The sequence below is a fragment of the Contarinia nasturtii genome, unplaced genomic scaffold (assembly GCF_009176525.2).
Source record: "Contarinia nasturtii isolate CC-2019 unplaced genomic scaffold, AAFC_CNas_1.1 Cnas_scaffold_1240, whole genome shotgun sequence".
Lineage (NCBI taxonomy): Eukaryota > Metazoa > Arthropoda > Insecta > Diptera > Cecidomyiidae > Contarinia > Contarinia nasturtii.
In genome coordinates this window covers 5189045-5212922 of record NW_022198581.1, presented here as the reverse complement: position 1 = coordinate 5212922, position 23878 = coordinate 5189045, and the positions used below count along the sequence as shown (strand labels likewise).

Genomic DNA, 23878 nt, shown 5'->3' with positions numbered 1-23878 from the left:
GCAGAGAGGAAAAAATGCGTTGAAAAAGAGATGACCATTTTCGTTTGCATAGTCTCATCTAGTCCGTCGTTTATAACCCAATGTTACGAGAAGTGAACTGTCTACACCTGTATTCAATGCCCCAATGCATAGTCTTCGTATGGAACAGAACAGAAAAATTGGTAAAAAAAATAAACACGAAATCATATTAGAATAAATGAATAAAAAACGTCGAGCTTCAAAGAGGCTCTTTGCAGAAACGCGCCCCAATGCGAAGTTTTTGTACATGTGTGTGTGTTTATATTCTCTGTGATAATGTTTGCTCTGTGCCCTCACATCACGTTGTATCCGTAGCGTGCGATCACTTAAAAAAATGAATTCACTTTGACTTGCATATGAAGTCGAGTCGCTCCATTTATATTGCTATCGATCGGATTAATTTATTAATATTTCATTGACTATTGATACAGATCTAACGATGCAGTGTTTGGTGTTTAGAATAGAAGTAGAGACAGAAAAAGAAACCGAATACCTAGTTGAAAAATCAAATTGATTTTGCTTCAAAGAGTTTATAAATATTTAATTTGGATTGCACCACATCACACAGAAAAAAAAACACATTTAGAAAGAGGTCTAAAAGCTTTCTCTTTTAGTCCCAAATGATATCTAATGGTTCGAAACATTTATAATTCAATTGTTGTGAATCGAAAATTGCCATTTTTCTTTGAGGGATTTTATTGCCGGGATCGGCTTAGAGCGAATTTATGGTGAGAAATCGAAAAAAACAAATACACTGTAGAATATACACGATTTTACCACCCCCTGCTTATATTTGCAACACAAAAATATTTGGAAAATGGTCCATATATACGCTGACTGTATTTCTTTAAACAGTTAAGCAACAACAACAGAATTATTTCTACACAATGTTAGTTTTTGTTTGTTATTTGTTTGGCATTTCTTTGTTCATTCTTCTGTTACTTCTTGCTTCGGGCTTTATTTGTTTCGTTCAAAACATACAGAAACAGACAGCTTTAAAAAAAGAGTGGGCGTGAAAATCTGAAGGAGGAAGTATATACCGCTTATCGTTTACGAAAAGAATGAATTCGTATCGTAGACGAACAATGGAATTATTTGGAAGTGCTGGATGTTTTTTTTCGCAACAACTGAATAGTATTTACGGTATTCGTGCCAGTCTGTATTGAAAAAAATATGCTCCCCTTTTTATTCGTTCACACTATTAAATGACCAAATCAAATGTGTTTAGCTACACTGTTAGTGGTTTTAGTATAAAAACGTCAAATTTTATACTCACACTTAAGCTAATGTTATACTATAGATTTATACTTGTATTATTATAATCGTAGTGGACGATTACAAGAAAACAGTATACATCGCAGTGTAATGTTCATACTATGTCCGTGTAATCGTCCACTATGATTATACTTATACAAATATAAATCTATTGCTATACTGTGTAATAAAATTTGACGTTTTTATACTAAAATCAATGACAGTGTAATATACAATATATCAAATGCTTTTTTCAAAAAAAATCATCAGGGTTTTTATACAAATTATAACAACAAATTAAAGGGCATGGAAGCGACTGGTAGACAATTTTTCCATGCGCTAATGAGTAGATTTTTTGAAAATTTCAAAATACTCCGTTGATTCAACGGCGTTGAACTAAGTAGGTTTCTAAATGGCTAATTTTTTCTAATTTTAATTTAGAAATTATTCATATTGTATGTATTTGATTTGGAAAAATCCACCAACATCTCCAGAACACAAAAAAAGTCTTTATTTTTCGGCAATAATTCAGAATTCATTAACAAAACAAATAAATGCTCTGAAAATGCATTTTTAATTTGGCTCACATTTACTAGCATATTTCATTTAAAAATGCACATAATTGTTTAAATTATTCGAAAAACAGAGTATTATTATTTCATAATATTTTTACTTTATTTTTACTCAATTTTCATAATATTTTTACTTCCGTATGGTTAATAATGATTTATTCACAAAACAAAGTTATTCCACATTCTCTACACTTTTTCCATGTGGTCACTTTCGAAACTAGTTGAAAAATTAAATGATTAAATTAAAAAGGGTACACATGGGTTTTTTCTCGCCAATCAATCCTATAGTATAACCATTTCACATTTTTTGTTTGCTTAAATGATTTTGTTTACATTTACATTGCGTAAACAATAAATCATGCCATTATTATTTTACCATGAGAGTCGAAGCGTCCAAATAATTTTCCATGAATGTAGCAAGCCAATGAATATTGTTAAATAGTTGGAGTAATGTAATGTGTTTTGTGCATAGATAGATTCTACTTTCTTTTTTTTCTCTTCCGTTTCTCGAAATGGGTTACGATTTCAAGTTCTGAATTCATTTTCCGTTGTTATTATCGAATGCGGACAAGCAAACATTGTACGAATTTACTTGGAAAAAGCAGTAAAGCATTTGCGATGTGAATGTGTGTAATCACTCAGCAGCTCAAAAATGCGTATCGCATTTTTATTTACCAACAAAAACGATGAAAATAGAAAAGAAATTGTGAAAGAAGCGAGATGACACAACAAAAACCATGAATTTCACAATTTCTTCGATACTTAACATATACAAAGGCCGAAGAACAACATAAAAGAATTTGCCGTCGATCAAAAATGAATTATGCTTTTTTCATCCGTTTCTGCTCTTCTGGTCCCACTGTTATTCCATTTTCTAGTGATGACAGAAGGAGATTTTGTCCACAAAGTGTTATTTGCTCTGATCAATCTTGAAAATATTTCAATAAAATGTTCTAAATTCTCACGTTTCAAAACTCGATGACAATATTCTCTCTCCCGCTTATGCAGTGGGCTTCCTATTCAAATGAAATTATTCATGCGTTTACACATATTTTAAGATTTTCACTGACATTAGCCAGTGGGGGCGGCTTGGCTGCAATTTTCTACTGAATCATCCAGTGTAAGTGCTAATATTCATGCCGATTTTCTGAAGAAGAAAAAAATAAACGCAGTTATTTTACAGTGTCATTTTTTCTTCATTCGTCAGCAATTTACACACAACATTTTTGTCACTCATTCTGTTTAAAATATTTTTTTTGCTTCAATTTGTTTTTTCTATGACAAGCACTATCGAAATGTTAAAAGTCACTCTTTTGAATCGGCAGACAAATATGAAAATGAATCCTATAAAGAAGGAATAAATTCTATAACAGTACTAAAATATATGTTATTATATTTGTCTTGAAAATGTGTTATGGCCTTTCCCCATTCTGGGTGATGATGAGAGAGCATTGAAAATTATTATTACCCTAGAAAGTTTCACGAAATATATACGGCCATGATTGCGAAATTCGAAGGCAATCTATTAAAATATAAAAAAAAAATTGCTTGTATAATATGCAAAAGGAATGATTGCTGTTGTTATTCGCTTGCTCTCGTCACACCATCACTTCTCTACTTTGTTTTGTCTGTAATTGGCGTCAGCCTGAGTGATACAACACTCCAAATTTAAATGACAGCTATTCGTTACCGTAGCCACAGTGTTTTTTGTGCTGCGCCATTTGAATTTACTATTTGAACAGCATGGTACGAAGATAAAAATCCGAAAAAATACAAATACCAAACAAAAGTGTGCAAACATATAAACATTTGTGATCATAAATTTGCATGTTTTTTTTTTCACCCAAATGTCGAACAACATAACATGATAACGTTCTCAAACCGATGCATGGCCTGCGGTAGAGTATGCGCTGGTTTTCCCTCTCTCTCTCTCTGTCTTTCTCTCTTTTCGGTTTATGTAATTGATTGGCATGCATTTTCTATGGTGTAATGAAAACACTTTGAATTTACACGTCCAGCAATGTTCAAATCGATGGCTACAAAAACATAATGAAAATATATTTTCAAACGTAAACGGCGAAATGCCATTCTTTTTCGTTGTTAGTATCTCTCTTGTTGTTTTCTCCATTTTATATTGAACTTTTTCCATACTGTGTAATTAATATAGGGAATCCGTTTTCTGGGAATGTTAATGCCAATTGAGTGTATCCCGTTTTTTATATTTCCGTCTTTTTTTTACTTAATTAATTTTTTTTAAATCGAATATTACTTCAAACGCACGTAATTGATTAAAATAAATGTTTTCTTTTTGTTCCAAAGTTGCACATTTATTTAATCTTTTGTTTGTGCAACGCACACATAGCAAGCCTGAAATAAAGTGCACCAAATGGAGTGACTAGTTTTTTTTTCTTTTATAACTGTTATTGAAGTTTACAGAACTTGTTCAAATCTGTGCATAATAATAAATGTTTGTAAATGAAAAAAAGATCCCATGTTGAGAATATTATATTTTCTGCTGAACAAGTTTATGATATCACACAAAAAGTAATGCAGATAAACTTGGAATTAAAAATTAAAAGGAAGTAAATATGTGTGCGCACGCAAATATATTATTTTCGGCACAACGAAGGGGATCCGAACGAAGTTCATTCGCCATAAAGAAATTGATTATTAAAATTGACTGTATGTTCATATAAAAAATAATAATTTTTTGTTTTTTTTTCTTCTTCTTTTTTCTGTAAATGCGCACGATAACATAGAATATTCAAGCTGTCATCGAGACCGGTTCAGATGTCGGAGCATATTTTGCATGCGTCCGTGCTATCGATGGTTGAATTTGATGATGACATTTATGCAGCTGGTCACTGTTTCGACTGGAATCAACATTTGGCAAAAAAAGGTCTATTTTGTCCATTTGCACATCGTTTACCACCACCCGATCAACTTGCCATATTGGTCAAAGATCTTGCATCCGAATATCCATACTTGGGCAATACATCCGAATGGTTCTTTCTGGCGCGGAAAAATGCGGAAAAAGTTATTGCCAAAAATGAACAATACACCAAAGGTAAGATATATAAACCAAGCATACATATTCATCCAGAAGCGTAATGTACGAAGAGGAGGGGCTTACCCCCCTGTGATTTCCAAATTATTCGAATTTGCTAGGGTTTTTCGGAATTTAGAAAAGTTCTTCCGATTTCCTAGGGATTTTCCAAAAAAAAAAAAATTGAAATCACCCTCCCCTGAGAAATTTTGCTCGCAGATTACTGATCCAAAATATTGAAATGTAAAATACAGATAGTGTGAAATAACTTGGATGTATGAATATCTATGTTTGGCATACGAAAATTGTTTCCCTATGTACATATTATACATCTTCCCAATAAAACTTCTTCGTTAAATCAAACAAACAGTGAAAACTGTTATATACATTTCCAAAGTTATAATTTTATTGGAAATGGTGACGTAAATCTATATAAATAAGCAAAGAGATTCCCAATTTTCTCTGTCTCTTCTTAATTAAGCATGAACATGTTTTTCCCATAAACCAATATCTACCCAAGTGAACATCTTAGTCGTTTGGGAAAGAGTTCACACATTCACTCAGACGTTCGTAATATAACCAACGAATTTTTGTATGGCGAACGTCTGGCGGACCTTCCCAAAAGTCTAAAATGTTCACCCGGGTAGTGCTCCAATTTCACAAATTTATTTCGAATTTTACGAAAAGAAGATATAACAGGATGATTATTACAGCACGATCATCCTGTATCACTGCTGTGGAGTCGTTCTCTCAAATTTATTCAAATGAATTTTAATTTGTCATTCATGGCACATTTTTAGCTGTAGTAGTTTGTGGAATTCGGTTTTTTCATTTAGTTTTCGAGACGAAACCGAACAGATACGTCACCACATTGTCGTCTCCTGTGGCTAAAGATACAGCCAGAGAGTATTCGTTTCAAAATACATAATTTTCAAATTTGAAATTCAAAATAAACGTCAAAATACGAATTCATGTTCGAAATTCAAGTCAAAATGGTTCACTTTCAATCGTAATAGAAATTGCATCCAATCGTAAAACAACAATTTCATTTACACTCAAGCATATTTATCGAGCTTTTGGTGCTGTGTACGTGTCGGATGTGTTTGTTAGTTGCATTGTTTTTTATCTATCTATATGATATTATGATATTGCACATCAGGTAGGTGCATATATAACAAATACGACATTGACTCTTTAGCCTTTCAAATAATACATAATTCAATTAAGAATTGATTTTCCATGAAATCCACTTACTACGATCGTTTGCATCCATTTCTGAGGATGTGTGTATTTCTGATTTGCAATTCGGTTTAAAATATGTAAACGCCAACTACCAAATCTAAATTTATTCATGTTTATTTGTTTTCTTCTTCTTCTTCTTATTGTTGGTTTTTCTCTTTTTGTTTTTGTTCGATCTAAACTTTAATTCTATTACATCGTCAAAATTATTCGTAAATAGAAAATGCAATGGGGTCATACGATGCTTTGCATAAAATTCAAGCGACTTTTAGTCGGTTACACAAACAAGCACACACACACAAACACTCTCTCTCTTCAGTTCTCTTCAACTATATCTCTTCTTCGACTTCTTTTACTTTGGTAAAGAGACAGAGTGTTTATTCGCCTTTTTCAATCTAGATAAATTGAAATGTGAATTTTAGATGAAAACAACGTAAGATGTGTTTCATGTTTTATCGAATATTATCTTTATCGTGTGCGAGTACCATCGAATCGAGAAAATGCGCAGATTGAGTGTGGATATGTGAGAATGCGTAAGCGCGCATTGTCATTGCTACACTTTTTGAACAAGCTATTGAATGAATGTATGATATTTTGATTTGGGTTATTTGTGCTGACAATATTTTACTTATGTGATGACTCAATAGTAAAAGCGTTGCATAAGTGCATCGATGCGTTTATACAATCTCCCCAGAGTAACTTATCCGACACGCTGTGCTTTCGATTTTGGAAAATATATTTATCACACGCGTCCTTGGGAATCACATTGCACACTATATGCATCAGATATGCTTCGTATCACACACACATGAAAAAATTCAATTTCTTGAGCCATCTCTAAGCGTTTGTCATAAATTATCGTTTATTATAATATTTAGTGCAGAGACAATATGGTAGTGTCATGTTTAGACATTCAATAAAAAAGAGATGGCACCATGGTTTGGAAGTTGTCGAAAGTTTTTTCCTCTCATTACTCATCGTTTGTATTATATAGCAGCAGCAACGATCCCATGGCATAAAAACAATCAGGAATGTCATTTAATTATAATATAATTAAAATGAAAATTGAATAAGCAAATTAAATTTGGACTTCCAAAACATAATCTTTTAGATTCAGCTTAACTATTCGGATCCGACTACAGAAATAACATCATTTTAGATTCAATGCCTCGAGTAATGCATTTGCACACAAATCTCTCTTACTTTTCCTTTGGTTTTTCAACCGACGCAAAAAAGACATTGAGATCCAAAACCAAGTTGTGGTTGCAAAGCATCGATATTAACCCAAATTGAATAATAATTGAGAATAACAACATCAGCGTATTTCGATAAACATTTTTATAGGAGAGTTAGAGAATGAGAGAGAGAGATAAACCCAAACAAAGAGGTGATGATCGTTCCAAACCAAAAGGGATTTTTATGCCTGTGTTTTAACGCTTTCGTTTCATATCCAGTTTTTTCTATTTTTATAAAAACAAATAAAATAAAACTGGAAACTGAACTAAATGCTTGCATAGCCATCGCGTGAAAGGGCATGACAAAAAAAACTAACGATAGGAGAAAGCATGAGAAGATAGCATAAAATTCGTACCTAATATTTAAATTTCTTGCTTTTTTCCATCGAATGCCTGCGTGTGTTTCGTGAATATTTGTTCGGTGTTTGTATGCGCCAAGTATTCGAGATCTGTATATATAATATTAGCGCTTATGAAACTACTCTACAGGGAAATATCTGTATGATACACCACTAACAACAAAAAAAAAATTTCAATTCAAAAAAGTAAGCATATTGCTTTCAACATCAAAAAACCATAAATATTTAAATCAACCACAAACCGAATATAAACACTACTATTTTAATGGAGAAAAGTGAGCACGGTGTCCAGAAACAAACTTTCATTCATGTTGTTATTATACTTTTCGCAGCAAGACTCAGTAGATGTTCGTTTGACTCACAGTTTCCATTTACAATGCATCAGTTGCCACTGTATTACAAGTGAAGAAAATTCATCATGCCAGTTCATCAGAAATCCCCGCAGAGTTGTGGATTATTACAAATAGCGGAAATGCACTTTAACCAGTATCACTACTAAAAGACATTCGAATGATTTTGCGTTGAGATTTATTGTTAATATGCTCTCTTGCTGTCTATTTATCCATCGTGAGATTTACAAAGTTTTCTGGATTTGTGTCAATTTAATGGGCTGTTGAAAAATGCCGTTGAAATTATTCAAAAATTTAAAAGTACCATTAATATGATTATTAACGAAATATTATTTATTCTGTCGAAAACACTCATGCAAGCACACACACAGCCATTAAGAACATAAAGAAAAGAATGATTTCTTTTAGAATCGATCAAAAGTTTGGCGAAAATACAACGTTTTCAACTACATTGAACAAAGAAAAAACTTTTCATATAAATTATCTTCAAATATCTTCTGTAGAATTATCAATTTTTATATAAAACTTAAATTCGGTAATGTCTACAGACACACGCATAGAGAAAGCGTATTTTGTGTAATTTTTTGTCAAAATTGATGGCTAGCCTCAAGTGGCATTTTGGCGTTAATGTGTGTATACGAGCTTTTGTGTATTGATAAAAAGAAGCATATATGTTTAAAAAAAAGCACTCGATTATTGGCACTCATGTTGGTCTATAAAATCATATTTTTTCGACGACTTTCATCGCAATTTTCATTTATAAAAGCGGGAGAAAAGTGAAAAAAAAAGACTCGAACCGTAAGTGTTGAACGAACAGTAAGAAAGGTTGTGGACCTTTCGAATTATATTTGTTAGTATAGTGTTGTTGACAATTCAAGCACTAAAGCAAAAAAAAAAAAAGAATTCGTTGAAGTATTTCTTCATCATAGTTGGTATTGTAGAAACGTTCTCATACACCAACAGCATAAAAATAGCACAGCCACATTGTGCCTGCGTCACATCTTGTTGTTTTTATTTATTTTTTTCTGTGTCGCGTATTATTTGAATGGGTAAGAATAATTATGGTATTATTATCTTCCTTTAAAAAAATACGTTGTGTTATCTTAAAAGTTTTCTCGACTTCCAGCACACTTTGGGCCAGGTTGCATCACCTTGCTCCACTCAATATCACATCATATGATAGAGTAATCTGCATTCATACATGAGTGTTATGAAATGAGCTAGAAGTGAATCTTATGAAGTAGGTGGTTCTGACCTATCCCAAAAGTGTTCTGGAAGTCGAGTAGTCTGCGGGTATCAAAAATTGCGTTATTTTTGCGATTTTTCCATGGAAAAATAAAAAAAACGAGCGGGAATTTTTGTGTATGTTTTGAGTGTCTTTCAGCTGCCTTCAATATTTTTTTAAGGAATGCTGGAGACTGTTATTATTCTTAATCATTCATTTGTCATCGATGTCTTTTTGAACAATATGTTCACACTCACGGGAAATATTTTATTTCCGGATGCATTTGGAATAGTTTCGAAAAATGAAATTGCAAGTAAACGCAATAAAAATGGAATAAAATAAAAGAGACGATCGAAGAAGAATCGAAAGAAAGGTACACGATAACACATAGTGTACACATCTGTTTCACCATCCACTACGGAAAGAGGAAAAAAGAGAAAAGATCGATAAAAAGCTATTCAATTCTCACGTTTCAATTGAATGCACCGACCTCCAGCTGTGACCAACATCACCAAATATCAAATGGTTACGATAGAGCGACAGAGATAGATAAATAGAATAATAATAACAGCTGTCTTTTCTTCCAACCGAAGCTTCTTTTTGCGTTTTTCTCAATCAGCTACACGTTCATTTGCTTGTTTCTCTTTCCATCATCATCTTCAATGGCTCGATTCAAAGAGAATAAATATCAAGAGATGTTTAAAGCACATTTTGAAGTGCGTCTTAAACATTTCAATTTTACAGGTATTTAAAGTCGTACCACTTCCAATTTATTGATTGTGTAGTCATCGTCGTTATAGTGAGCAATGATATTTATTGAATTCCACTATATGGTGATAAAATAATAAAACAAACACCGACCACCAAATGGGGTTTGGAAACTAAATTTAATGAAAACAAATTCTCGCTAAATTGCGGCAGCTGGCAAATACAAGTGATTGTTCACTTTTATTCTTTACAATATTGTTGTATAGTGATTATAAACATGGAAATGCTTATGTCGCTATTTAGCCAGCTGAATCATACGTTTGCTGAAAATGGTATAAATGATTCTTTCACGTTGTTCGTTGCTTTGAAATTGGTATCGTTTATTTTCATATTGATTTCGGTTATAATACTTAATAATATAATGATTAATACATGAAGCTGCACCGCACACCAATTATAGTTGTGGCCTGCACACGTGTGGTGACAACGAAATGTGTCAAATTTGTCAGAAATTATTTCGTGGTGAAAGTGACAGTACACTTAAAACTATGATCATCTCTTATTAAAATTATGTGCAATTGCTCTGATTTACCGACAATATGTTTCAACTGCTTATAGATGAGAAACAAGACAAGTAAAGAAATCCCGGCAATCAGCAAATCAGTAAATTTAATTGCTTAATGTCCGAGAATGAGAAATTTTTGTAAACAAAAACCGAAAATGCTATTCTCAGCTACATACACTGTTAACATACGTACTTGATGAACATATGCTAATTAAAGCAAATTGGTTAACCCAATTTTAATTCAACCTAATTTGATGTGGTCGACACTAACATTCATTTTGTAAAATATATATTTCAATAAATTCAATAAGTAAACGCAAGCATATGAAATGAAGAAAACTGCTGTATATTCAAATATGTTAGCGAGAAATGGAATTTTTGCTAAAACAAAAAAGGTAAACTGTATAAGAACTTGAAAACTAGAAATGAATACAAATTCAATTCAGGTAATGTTTTTAATTAAATTGAAACCAGTGAGATGGTAATGTTATTTTTGCTTCAAATACTCTGATCTCAGCGAAAGGTTCAAAATTGATGGTACATTAATATGTTTATCCAGCTGTATCGGCCAAATAAGTTTTAAACAAAAGACGTGTACAGTGTGCAAATTGCGTGGCCACAATGTGAATATAACCCTCATGCTATACATCAATCACATAGAATTGTATCTTATGATATGCTACCGTATATATCACTACAAATGTCGATTGAAATATCCGTTTAGCTCTTCACATAACGACCTCTTTACGTCCAACACTGTTAAAACTAAAGATATTTGTCATTGTTTCAGCTGCACCAGTTCCGTACATTGACCACACGTTTTAATTTTATTCATTACCATATCCGGTCGAATGTCAAAACCACCTTCATTTAACTCATTAAAATGTTCCACACAAGTTGTATAAAAAAATATTCACTTGTTGAGCATATTTCAAAAGCGTATGTTGCTGATCGAACCCCTATATAATATTTGAACAGTGATTGTCATTTCAATTAACCTATTTATTAAATAGAGATGGAAAAATCGACCCGAGGCCCGATCGAATTTTCTGTGTCTTGCCCGAGTCCGACAGAAGCCCGACCCGAAATTATTTTTTTTACTGAAACCCGTGATTTCCCAAACTCGGGTACTTCGGATCTAAGGTCCCCGTATTTTTTTTAGAAGATTTAAATGATACAAAAAGTGAAAAAAAAAATGGTTCTAACATTATTTTTTTCTGTTTTTCGCGAGATTTTCTAAATAATTTCCAAAAAACAGTCGATTTCAGGCTAATCGAATTCGGACGCCCATGAATCGAACGTCCGAAATATCCGAAAAATCCGAACACCCGAAGCATCTGGTCCGAATCCCGCGTGACCGGAACTTTTTTCGGGTCGGATTCGGGCGTTTGGGTCGGGGCCCGTTGCGATCTCTGCCATTTAATTGGTTTTCGAATAATTCCAGATGATTTTTATCGTCTCTTTTTGCCTCTCGCCAATGCAGTTTCCCTGGGCAATATTACTGTTTCGTTTCAATCTGTAGTTAATTTATTTGATATTTTTCGTGTGTGCGTATGACACAAAAAAGAGCATCGAATAAATGAAAATATCGGAATAAATGTAATGCAATCCTTCAATTGTTTATAGAAAATTAGTTCAATAAATTGAATGGCAATTTTGATAGCATTTACACAGACATAATATTGAGATATTTTCTCAGGCTGCTATCGCTAGCAATGGGAGGAAATGACAGCAAATTTTAAAATTGGCGCGCTGTTTAGTTTCGATTTGAGTTGTTAAATTACATTGACGTCCCCTTTGAAATTGGTGGCGCCACCGTCGGCTCAATGAGACTTGAAGTCTTCACATCCTGTCATTGATCGTTAGGCACTGGAATGGAGTGATAGTTTCATTTTTGTCGCTACATTTCAGCGCCTGATGTCAGTTACCTGAGCTGATTCATCTGGCTGAAACTATTTGAATAATGTGTCTGTATTTGTAGTTTTTGAATTACCCTGCAACAATGTTAAGTTTCATGCTAAATAAACAATAAATTACGGTATGTGGTATGCACTATGCACAAAACCATAGAATGTTTGTCGTTAAAATACAGATGCAAAAGCGCGTTCAATTAAATTTTCGATTTGCTTTTTCTCTCCATCCATTCATGATACAATGCTCATGGTGTCCACAGAGAACGATGCGCGTATGCATTTAAATTTAGCGGTTATTGCGTTTTATATATCCATTCATTAGATTTATTGCATTTATTTCAATTTAATAACTACAAGCAAATCATCTGCATTTTGCATTTGCTTACCACACACCGCCCATTAAGCAAACACACAAACTCACATGTTTCCACTTCATTAGGTCAGGCCTTTTTTTTACTTTCGCACTAAACCATTTGGAGTCATACAGAGAACATACTATGTTCGTACGGTTTAGTCTTCAAATATTTTTGACCGTGCTCTCAGTGCATTCAAAATGATGGAAGAAAATTAAAAATATAAATAAAATAATGAAAACCAGTATGGGGAAACCACAAATTACTTCCGCTCACCAATTAATTATTCAATTCATGTACGATGCCACGTTATTGCTTAAAATAATAACACAATAAACATACATTCACACACATACACATATGGCGAAAGATAGAGAAAGAAAGAGAGATAGCTTAAGATTGAGAGAATGAAAAAACTTCAACCATTCCGATCGAGACTTAAAACAAATTGCGAAAATTATGCAAGGATTATGGCTGTGCATTTTTTTTGGATTTGATCAAAAGTATAATTAAACCGTGCTTTAATGAATTTAATTGAGTAGTCAGTCGTTATTTATTATAGAAAACTGAAATTAAAGTTATTTAAATTTGATTCGTTTGAGTTTTCAGTCGAATTCAGTACAGAAAAATACAATTTCCTATCAAAGAAATATTTGGCATCAATATGCGTTGAGCTGAAATGCATGTGAATCTCATTATGTAATCGTAATCACAATATATTGTATGGAACAATTCGAATTTTATTTTTCGTCGTTCGAGAGAGTGGGGCCTCTCCATTTCTTTTAATTTTTTTTTTGGCAACTGATGTTGTGCGTTATTCACTAAAGACTCGATAGCAATGCACATTTCAATGAAATATGAATTATTAGTGTTTGGAAAATTGACAAGAATTTGGCAAGCCCTTTTAAAATATCAGAACGGTGAATCGCGCACGTTTATCTATATGCTATAGATCGACCCAATGTTCCTATAATGAAACGAATGGTGGAATTTTTGGTGTATAGTAACAATGTTTGATGTTCGAGACTCGCTCATGCATATGTTGATTGTTAGAAGAATGTTGGTTCAATTCAAGTGGTTCACAGAGAACAATTTATTGAGTACAATGTTATGATTATGAGCAATAAATTATGTGGCAAATGCTATGCATTCGACATATATTTACATTCACATTCACATTCACAGATCGTTCATTACGAGAAGAATTGAGAGAATTATTTGATTCGAACAAGATATACAGGAAATTCTGTCATCAACAGAATTTTAATTAGCCGAACACTTCTAATCAATAGCCGACATTCAAACCCGCACACAACGAATTATTGGTTTTAGTTTTAAAACCTATTCAAATTGAAATTAAACTCGACAGTGAGAAACATTGCGACTTTCAAAATCAATCTGTTTATTTTCGAGTTTACTACTTTAATACTCCAAACTAATAATACTTAAAAATGAATGCATATTTTATAGTGTTTGAACATTTTTCTATTAATTAATAATTAAATCGCCATAATTGGATCACATTCAGTGGAGTTGTTGCTTTTTGAAGCACCAGCCCTCTCATGTACAGAAAGGCTAATGTAATATAATATAATCTCATGCTAACTACGGTATTATATGCATATATTTACATTGAATAACAATGTTGTCGCACTTGTATTTAGCGCATACTGTTCAAGTCATGTGAAAGTGCTTGAATATTTGATTAAAGTCACGGAATCTCAAGTGTGTATACATCATTGCACTCGTAAAATGGTATAAATTATGTATCATCAAAATATGAATAAATTCAATTGAATTAAACGAAAACAGTGTGTACACAAAACTATATTCAACTCATTATATACTCTATTCTTACAATGTTGCATATTGATAGACATTTGCTTGTAATATTCGATGTAGCAAACACATTTTATTGAAAAATCTAATGAATAAATACCAAACAAATTATTTGCTCATTTTCGCAATTATTTCAATTTTACGTCGCAATTGATTGAACTATATTCGAATTTTTCGATCAACATTCATCTAACTGTGTTCGTTAATTAAATACACATAATCTGTGCGTGCGTGTGTGTGTATGTAATTGATAGGCGATTGAAATCGAATCAACGTCGAATGAATGATGAAATCCATATAAAGCTTAATCCATAAAAAATATTTATGGCTTTTGTGCTGTTGCTGATGATGATTCTATTTTCGATAATTTAATGTGCTCATATTCACGGTTCACGTGCTATAATTTGTATCGTATTTTAATGTCTGCGACAAAATCGTGTGTGTCAAAATCGATGATGTAAAATAATTTGTAATTTGATTGATATTAAAATCATTGTCATCATGTGAATTCGTAGTCTACGAATCGAAGATGAATACACCCCAGAACAAGAATTTCGTACAACATCAATCAACTGAATTTATAATATCGATACGAAAATTCAAAATGCGATTTTATTGCGATCGAACCGTTAAAACGTGCAAATGTTGTAAATATCTCTGGTTTATTGAAATTATCCACATTATTTGTACGTTTGTGAGTTCAATATTTCTTTTTTCGTCAAAATTTTAGCATTACAACGAACGCTATAGGACATATACTATCCATACAAATATGAACACATTTCAATGCAAACTTCAGTGGATAGAAACAATGGAACGCACAAACCCAGTATAACGAAGCGAGCAAAAAAACCACAACAATGGATTCGAACATTTTTTCACATTACTCTCTCGATTAAGTGTGCGACTAACAACCGCTCTATTACTTCTGCGATCCATTAATAAGAAAAAACCTATTCACTTGCTCCGAATGTTTTCCGTTTCGCTTTGTGTGTGTGTGTGTGAGCGCATAACAACAACAAGGAAGAAACAAAAATATATAGTAAAAGCAACAACATCCGACAGTAAAGTCAAACATTTCAATGTCGCTTGACTTATTTGAACCGCACATCTGTGTATATTTTTCAGGCATCAAAACAACGCATGACGTTGACAATCATTAAAATTGCCCACAACTGTTATCGTTTTGAAAGAAAAGAAAGACGTACGGCAATAGGGCGATGTTTTTTGAGCATATTTGTGTGTGTGTCAGTTGTCAGTTGTTGAAAATGAAATTTTCGCACTGCTTTTCCAGCGCAAAAATCATCATTGTTCGAACGCGAGTTTAATGTTAGAAGAAAAAAAAAATGTAAAAATTATGGAAATTCAACGAAACACTCTGAAAATGATATGATTTTATGTTTATTTCGCTCTCCCAAATTCGCTTCTAGGATTATGATAATGACAAAACAAAATAACGAACCGTTGAAAAAAAAAAAGACAAAGTACGATTGGCACGGCAACACCAAACCAAATAACGTATATAGAAAATGTTCGTTATGAGGCGGAAATATTTATTTCTTCATCTTATATTCGATTTCAATTTTTCAAACTGAAACAAAAGGTGGAAAAAATGGGAAAATTTATTATATACACTAAACCGGTATAATATAATTTCCAGACGATTTATTGTATGGATTCAATTTGTGTGTCACCGATTTTTATCCATTTATTGACTTTCATTGTATGCTCACGATAGGGCATTTAAATTAAATTCAACAATTAGTTTCATTCAACAATAATCAGAATGGAAAAAATCGCATTCCTTATCACACAAATCACGATTTGGACTTTTGTCACTGTTTGAGTGCTCTATACCGAGTCTCCGAGAGTTTCATATAAACTTCCTATGTAACACCTATTGAATAGTGGCCGAATGCCAATCGTGATTTGGGTGATAAGAAATGCGATTTTTTTCATTTTAATTTCACCAGATGGTACAGAAAATTGAATAGTATTTGTAAATCGAAGAAAAAAAAATTTAATTATTTTTTTCATTTTTCACGATTTTTTACCATCTACATGGGAAGGCTTATATGAAACTCTCGGAGACTCGGTATAATGCACAAATGAGTTAAAATAAATGAGATACTAGCCAGAATTGAAAATAAATTTGATACTTGAACGAATTGAACATAAACGTGATACATACCACTTTTATTTTCAATATCTTTCAGATTTATTTTAAACGCGAGTTAGTATCTCATTTATTTTAATTCATCGTCTTGTATCAGTATTTTTTTAAAGAATGTTTGGAGGTCATGATTATTCTTACCCATTCATATTATTGTTTACTTATCCATTTGGGTTCACACATGGACAACAATGAACCGCACAATCACCAACAGGCATGAATACATTCGACTCCATCGAATTCGATGATAAGCAATAACAAAAATTATAAATGTCATTCGCATGAATTTGAACCATTTGTCTAGGTTAGTGGAAACCTGTGACGGTATTGGCATGTCATTAACTTTACCAAATCATTGTTATTGTAATATTGTATATTATATCAATCTGCTGTGCTAGTTTGTGCATGGATATTCTTTTCCCTCTCTTCTTCATCACTGAATATGACGATCCCTTGGATGGTAAATAACAAAAACCATTATAGCATCATGTGTATGTATATTGATGAAATAGCAAGAAAAGTGCCATTAAACGAACGAATATCCTCAATGATTATGATGATGACGACGACGAAATACACACACAAACACAGTGGGAAAAAAAGCACAGACAATCATTCTGAAGAATAATATTACCGAAGTGAATGCCATAAAGAGGCAAGTTTAAGAATGAAACGAGAGAGAAAAAAAAACTGTATGGTAAAAATGTAACAAAAACCAACCGTAGATGGTTCTCAGCTGAAATAGTTCATTTGCTATTCGACACACAGTGTTGTGCAAAAAGGTGTGCAAGCCCACAAACACATTGATGGAAATTCGAAGAATTATATGTATTGTACAAATATTTTGGTATTATATCAATATTTTTTTATTTTCATGTATTATATCATTATCATTGTGTCGACGATGCGAATATTTCATGGAATTTTTCTTTTTTTGGTCCATGGTTTTGCCATTATATATGTACCGTGCCGTATGTATTTTTGAGCTGATTGAAATAATGATGCTTTCCTGCCGACTACTTGCTAGATCCAAATGTCGTATTTTCTAAAATTCCATTTCAAATTCGGTCAATTCTCTTTTCGAATAATTCATCACGAATTCTCTCTTGCAATACTATGTTAAATTATTCGAAATGAGATTGTGATGTAACTTTCTTTGACCATTATGTCCTTTGGGCGTATATGAAAATCTTAATGCGATCACATTTCTAACTGTATTTCATTTACACATCCAAATATAATATGATTTTGGAGAAGAATCCCAAGTCATTTAACTTCTCCACTGAAAATCGTCTTCATTATTCAAAAGGACACATTTATGCAAGCATGTATATTGTGTATGTGCATATTTTGTAAAACCCAATCGACCAAATTGATTGAACCATTGAATTGAAATTGAAAATTGAAAGCTGATATGATTTTGTCACTGTTATTCAAATCAAATATCTAATTGATGAGGAGAAAGAGATGATTCGATCGGTTCCGTTATTTCGCTTAAATTGAAATATCAAATCACAACCAGAATATTTAAAATATAAGCGGATGAAGCTTTTGGGAATAGATTAAAGATTCAAGAACAAGTAAAACAGATGTATATGAATCAAATGATCAATATTATACTCATTTCTGCCATGCCTTAGTTTTGAATTCCATTTTCCAATTACACTGAGCAAAGGAGAAAGTGTGAGACATCGGTAGAGAGCCAAATGGGCTTTTGTTGAATTCAATAGAACGAGAGTAAATTATGAAACAAGTACGATAATGAATGAAATGAAAACTTAATGGGGCGAATTTAAAGTAATGGGCTTAGAAACACACAGCGAATATATTTCATCTAACAAAAATGGTAAAAAAAACATTTATCCATTTGAATGCCGTTAGTTTTCATTCAATGTTGCTCTGTATATTCTACCTCATTACACTTGAATGTTGTCGTGTGTTTGATTCCTTAATAGCTGTCATTTGTTTATGCGGATGCCGTGCTTCATTTGTGCCCCTTTCAAACTCTTTTCTATCGCTTTCTCGTTTGCATTCTCACTCCTCTCTTTGTCTGTCTCCCTATCTGTCTGTCACTTTTGCTTTCAGCATGTCTTAAATCATTTCGTTTTGAGTTTCGGTTGATCATTATAGAAAATACCCTCATTTATGTCAATTGAAACGTGTAATTATGTTTCAAATTTCCAAATTCAATGGCAACAATATGGAAGTCACGATGATAGAGCGTTCTATTTTGACTGATAAATTTAAACCGAGATGTTGAACATCGCTTGTGCGTGAATGATACTGTAAGAGGTGAAATTTGTTTAGTTATTGATAGCATCATTTACAATTTCCGTTACAATTTTCAAGTGAATTTTCTCACAAGATGGTCGTTGTTAGCTTAAGCATAAAATGTCAAACATTTTCAATGAACCACCACAATTTGTTGAAGGAAATATTTGTTTAATTTCAGCCTTAAATCAACATGGAATTGCACAGTTAAACCTATTTCAAATAGATTACTTTCCCTGGGTATCTACTTAATATATAATCGACGAAATCATACAAACACATTAAGAAAAAATAAAACAAATATTTCTACTAAAATTATTTGGGCATATCTCGTATAAACGTTATGTTGTCGTCAGTTTTCAAAGATTTGATTTAACAGGGTCAACAGTTAATCGCAGACAATAAAATATGCATGAATATTGAGATTGAATTTGTACAACAATCGAAAAAAAAGAGAAGTAGTCTAACTCGGTGATACATCCGATTTTGTAATTCAGTGGTTAAATCATGTATAGAAAAAGTTCCTATCTCTGCCTTGAAATAAAAGTTGGTCGCTTTTTGTATATTTCCCCGCATCGTATAACACACCGTTTTGTTCAAAGTTCAAAGTACGCTCTTGGAAAATAATTGAGCAGACTAATCGCTTTTTTTGTATGTTGAACCTTTTTCCGTATTCACACAATACGCCAATTATTCATTGTTTCGGAAAGACCGGGAGAGTAAAAGCAATCCATTTTATTTTTTTTATTGTTGTTGTTGTTGTCCTCTTGACTACAATCAAACCAAGGTCGAATGTGGTAAATACAGTCATCTCGTTTAAACAATTTCCGTGTCACAGAGCTGTATTTCAATTTTTGTTTGAACATTGTTGTTGTGGTTGCTCAAAATTCTACTCTCATTTGCCGAGAACATAGACACTCTAATCACAGTTGAATGCATACTGCTTACACACAACTTGTTATTTTCCATTGAATTTTTAATCACTGAAATCGTTCGCAATTCTCATTCACTTTGCCAAATGTTAAATACTGATAAAAATGGAATAACAGAGATGCAAGAAAAAAAAAGAAGAATGACGAACACGGATGAAAAACAATAACACTAAAAGAAGCTGAGAAAGATGCTGAAATTGCGCTACTGTTTAACCGAATTAGATATTTTGCAAATTGAAGATTTTAATTTGATTTTGAAATGAATATTTCGATGTGTATAATGTAAATGTTAGATTGAGTGCACAAACTTTATTATTATATTTTGCACTGTCTGTTTCTGTCACCATTCGCATTCTCTTACTTTTTTAATGCAACCCATTTGGAATGCTTTGAGAGCGCGCGATGGGAATTGAATATGCTAACATTTATCTCTGTCCTCGATATAATATAGCTCAACACTATGATACACTCAGTGCTTTCTATGTGCCACATTAAAATTTAATAAATTTATTTGGCAAAGAAACGGTTTTAATCTATTTCGGATAAGAAAAATGCAGTAAATATATACATACATACAGCACACAGATAGAGATGGAAATAAAGAGAGAGAGAGTGAGAGAGGACAATGAGCGCTTCAATTTAATTCTTATCTTATAACTTGCATTCATTTATCCATTGGCCACTGCTTACAACACAAACATTTATTATCCGGTCCGCTCACCCTTCATCCCGTACAGCGTACACCGTTCACATTTTTCCTGTATATTCGTAAAACCATCTATTTCAATTGCATTCAATACAATGCGAGTTTTGAATTCGTTGGTTATTATTTCAATTTTAAGAATATAATCCGATACAAGAGCAATTACATACGCTTTTTATTCAATCTTTTATCTTTTGGTATTTGTGTCAATTGTGAATGTCTTTTCAATGTCTTTTTGTGTGACGCTTTTTCAAATATCTATTAGCGTTGGCGCTCTCTCTCTCACTTTGCTTACTTTTTACAACGTAACCATTTTTTTTATTCCTTTTGGGTGTATCTTTCGCAGTATATTGTCGTTATCCTCTTGAATTTTCGTCGGAAATGATTTTCATTTCCACGCACCCATTCTTTCGTTTACGCGTTCTTAAATTCGAATCAAAGTGAATATTAAAATATACGAAGCATCAAGTTGTTCGTCTGATTATAGCTTATTTGCAACTGTCTTTTTTTAACTTTTGTTGTTGTTGTTTTTTTTTTAATTTTACTTTCATAAACAAGTTTTTCTTTGTTCATTTGATCATCGTGTTATATGTAGACTATTTGTTACGCATTAAGGACAAGCACTCTCCTGGATTACTTGTTTATTTATCCAAACGAATCGATATCGCAATCGGGCTCCTTCCAAATTTACTAAACAATCTTTATTCTTCTTCTCACTACTCTCCTCTATACGTATTGTTCCAGCCTTTGAGGGTCCCGATTACCCCACTCTAAATTGGATAATTCTTTCAATTTTGCTAGGGTTTTCCCAGTAGGAAAATCAACCCCATAATTAATGATCCGAATGGATAATCAATTTTTGCCATTAAACCCCTTTGAAATCTTTGTCGAAAAACATAGGGGTTAGATACTGGAAATCATAGTCGGTGTAATCTTAAATTAGATAGATTCTTCATCTTGAACATGTATCTAACCCCTAGTCGTAACACTTATGTCTTTGCCAAAAAAAATTGCAAACAATTACTTACTTCACTTGAATCCGTTTCGATTTTTTGAGCATACTTCTTATAAATTGAATATATTGTTCACATCTTTTTCTTTTTCTCTATCCCGTTTTTAGCATTTCATTTGTACTCGAACAGCACCGAACGAGAAACGGATGAAATACTTTCAGTTAAGTATGAAGATGGTCGATGGTCGAAACCGTATTATGATTGTGGCGGTGCCAATATTTGGATGCTAACATACACAGTACCATTTTTTGGCTACGAAAATGGAACGTACTTCTTCAAGTAAGTTTTGTGTTCAGTAATTTCTATAGTAAAACTTGTACATATTTATAATTACACTTAAGCTGCAGTTTTCTTCCCTTTTTGAAAGGGTGTCGTTTGAGCGTGACAAACTGAATTTTCAATTAATTTCAATAAATTTAGTCTCTTGCGCATACAAATACTTGGTATTTGTGTATATATTTCTTTGCGAATTCTTTTACATTACATTTAGACCATTCCGACCCAATTATATGGCGAGAAATATTTGTAAGAAGTTTTATCCGAAATTTTCAATTTCTTTTCTTCAATTGTTTCTATGCTAAAGTCTCTTTATCTATCTCTCTCTCTCTCTTCTCCATCTTTGTATCATTGATGTGTCACAAGTTCATAAGTCCATTAGCATGATATTCATTGAAAATTTTGTGATTAATTACTACGACTGATTTATGATTTTTCCCCCAAAAATATCTTCGAGTCGAGAAAGCAGAGCCCGCGAGACGATAAAATGATTTTGATGACCCTTGTTATAAGAGTATGCTATCAATTATGCGCATTTGGCTGTAACCGTTGTACGGTAAAAAAGAGTCAAATAATGAAGGCAACGCGTACGATTAATCCTCTCACACTCATACTTGAAACAAAATTTATAATAAATGAATCAAAGGTTGTTGAGCTTGAAAATGAAATAAAAGGAACCCGAATCGTCAGTCAAAGTATTGAATCATTTGAAAAAAGTGAAGACAAGTTGTTTACTTTTGGTTTTAATTTCAATTTGAGTGAAGAATGCAAGCATTCAGTTGAATCGAAGTGTAAACGAATTTAGTCCGATTAGGTATGACTCGGTCTCGCTTTACCCATTTCTTTCTCTTCAGACATGTTTGGCTGTAAAAATTGACAATTTCTTTCATATCACAAAAACACTGTTTTCTCCAAATTATATAATTATTATAATGCGCGTCATTCGAGCATACACTTGTCTATTGAGAGGGAGAGATGAGAGAGTCAATTCAAATTGTATCTCAGCGATTTAATGCGAATTATCAAGATTAATAAGGTGTGATGAGTTTGACATCATTTTAAAAAAAAGTCATTGCACTCTTCGGTGATGCAACGATACGAAAATTTATTGAGACTTACAAGAGAGTGGGTAGAGCATGGATGTATTTTATTTATCGGTTCTACTTCATTAAATTCAATTCAATTAATAGATAATTATTGTTAGTTGGAATCTCTGTCAAGCGGTCGACGATTATGAGATGCGTCTGTGCGTATATGCTTGTTTTGTTCCATTAAAAACATCACTAGCACAACGCAATAAATGATTTATGAATCAAGTTCGTTGCATCGTTTTGATAATATTCGAGACGATTTGTTCATTTTTAGCTTTTACTTTGGCAAATTTAGTAAAATTCCAAGATTAAAAAGTTATTCATAGTGGGCGATCAATTAATGATTCTTAAGTGCATTGCATAAATAAAAAAAGTCTTGGAAGTTTATTAGATGATTTTTCTTCGCTTTTGAATGAATCATTAAATTTTCACATTTTCTTTTTTTTCTGTACACAAACACTTCGCTCCCGTCAATTCTATTTTTATGACTTTTCGTGTGACTTAGGTTTGCTATTTGAAATATTTTATTGTTGTTGTTTTCATTTGTGTTTCTTTTTGAGTCTTCTGTTATTCCTCGATTGGCTTTTCTATTGTTTCTCATTATCTAAACGGCTTGACATTTAAAATGCAATGTTTTGTTTCGATTCGGTGATTTTTTTCTCGTCTTCTAGTTCGTTCGTCCAGACCGTACGATAAGCATTCTCTCAAGTCTTTTGGGAGCAATATGACAGAAAAGGTCATGT

At 32.6% G+C, this 23878-nt stretch overlaps 1 protein-coding gene across 1 annotated transcript in view; it reads left to right on the top strand.

Annotated features, from left to right (window-relative positions):
* The window catches only part of LOC116345119, a 176494-nt gene that overhangs the window by 42055 nt on the left and 110561 nt on the right, over positions 1–23878 (top strand). The window contains exons 3-4 of the mRNA XM_031774207.1: positions 4604–4911; positions 21876–22047. Of these exons, the coding sequence (XP_031630067.1) occupies positions 4604–4911; positions 21876–22047 (480 nt within the window). The remainder of the gene's footprint in view (positions 1–4603; positions 4912–21875; positions 22048–23878) is intronic.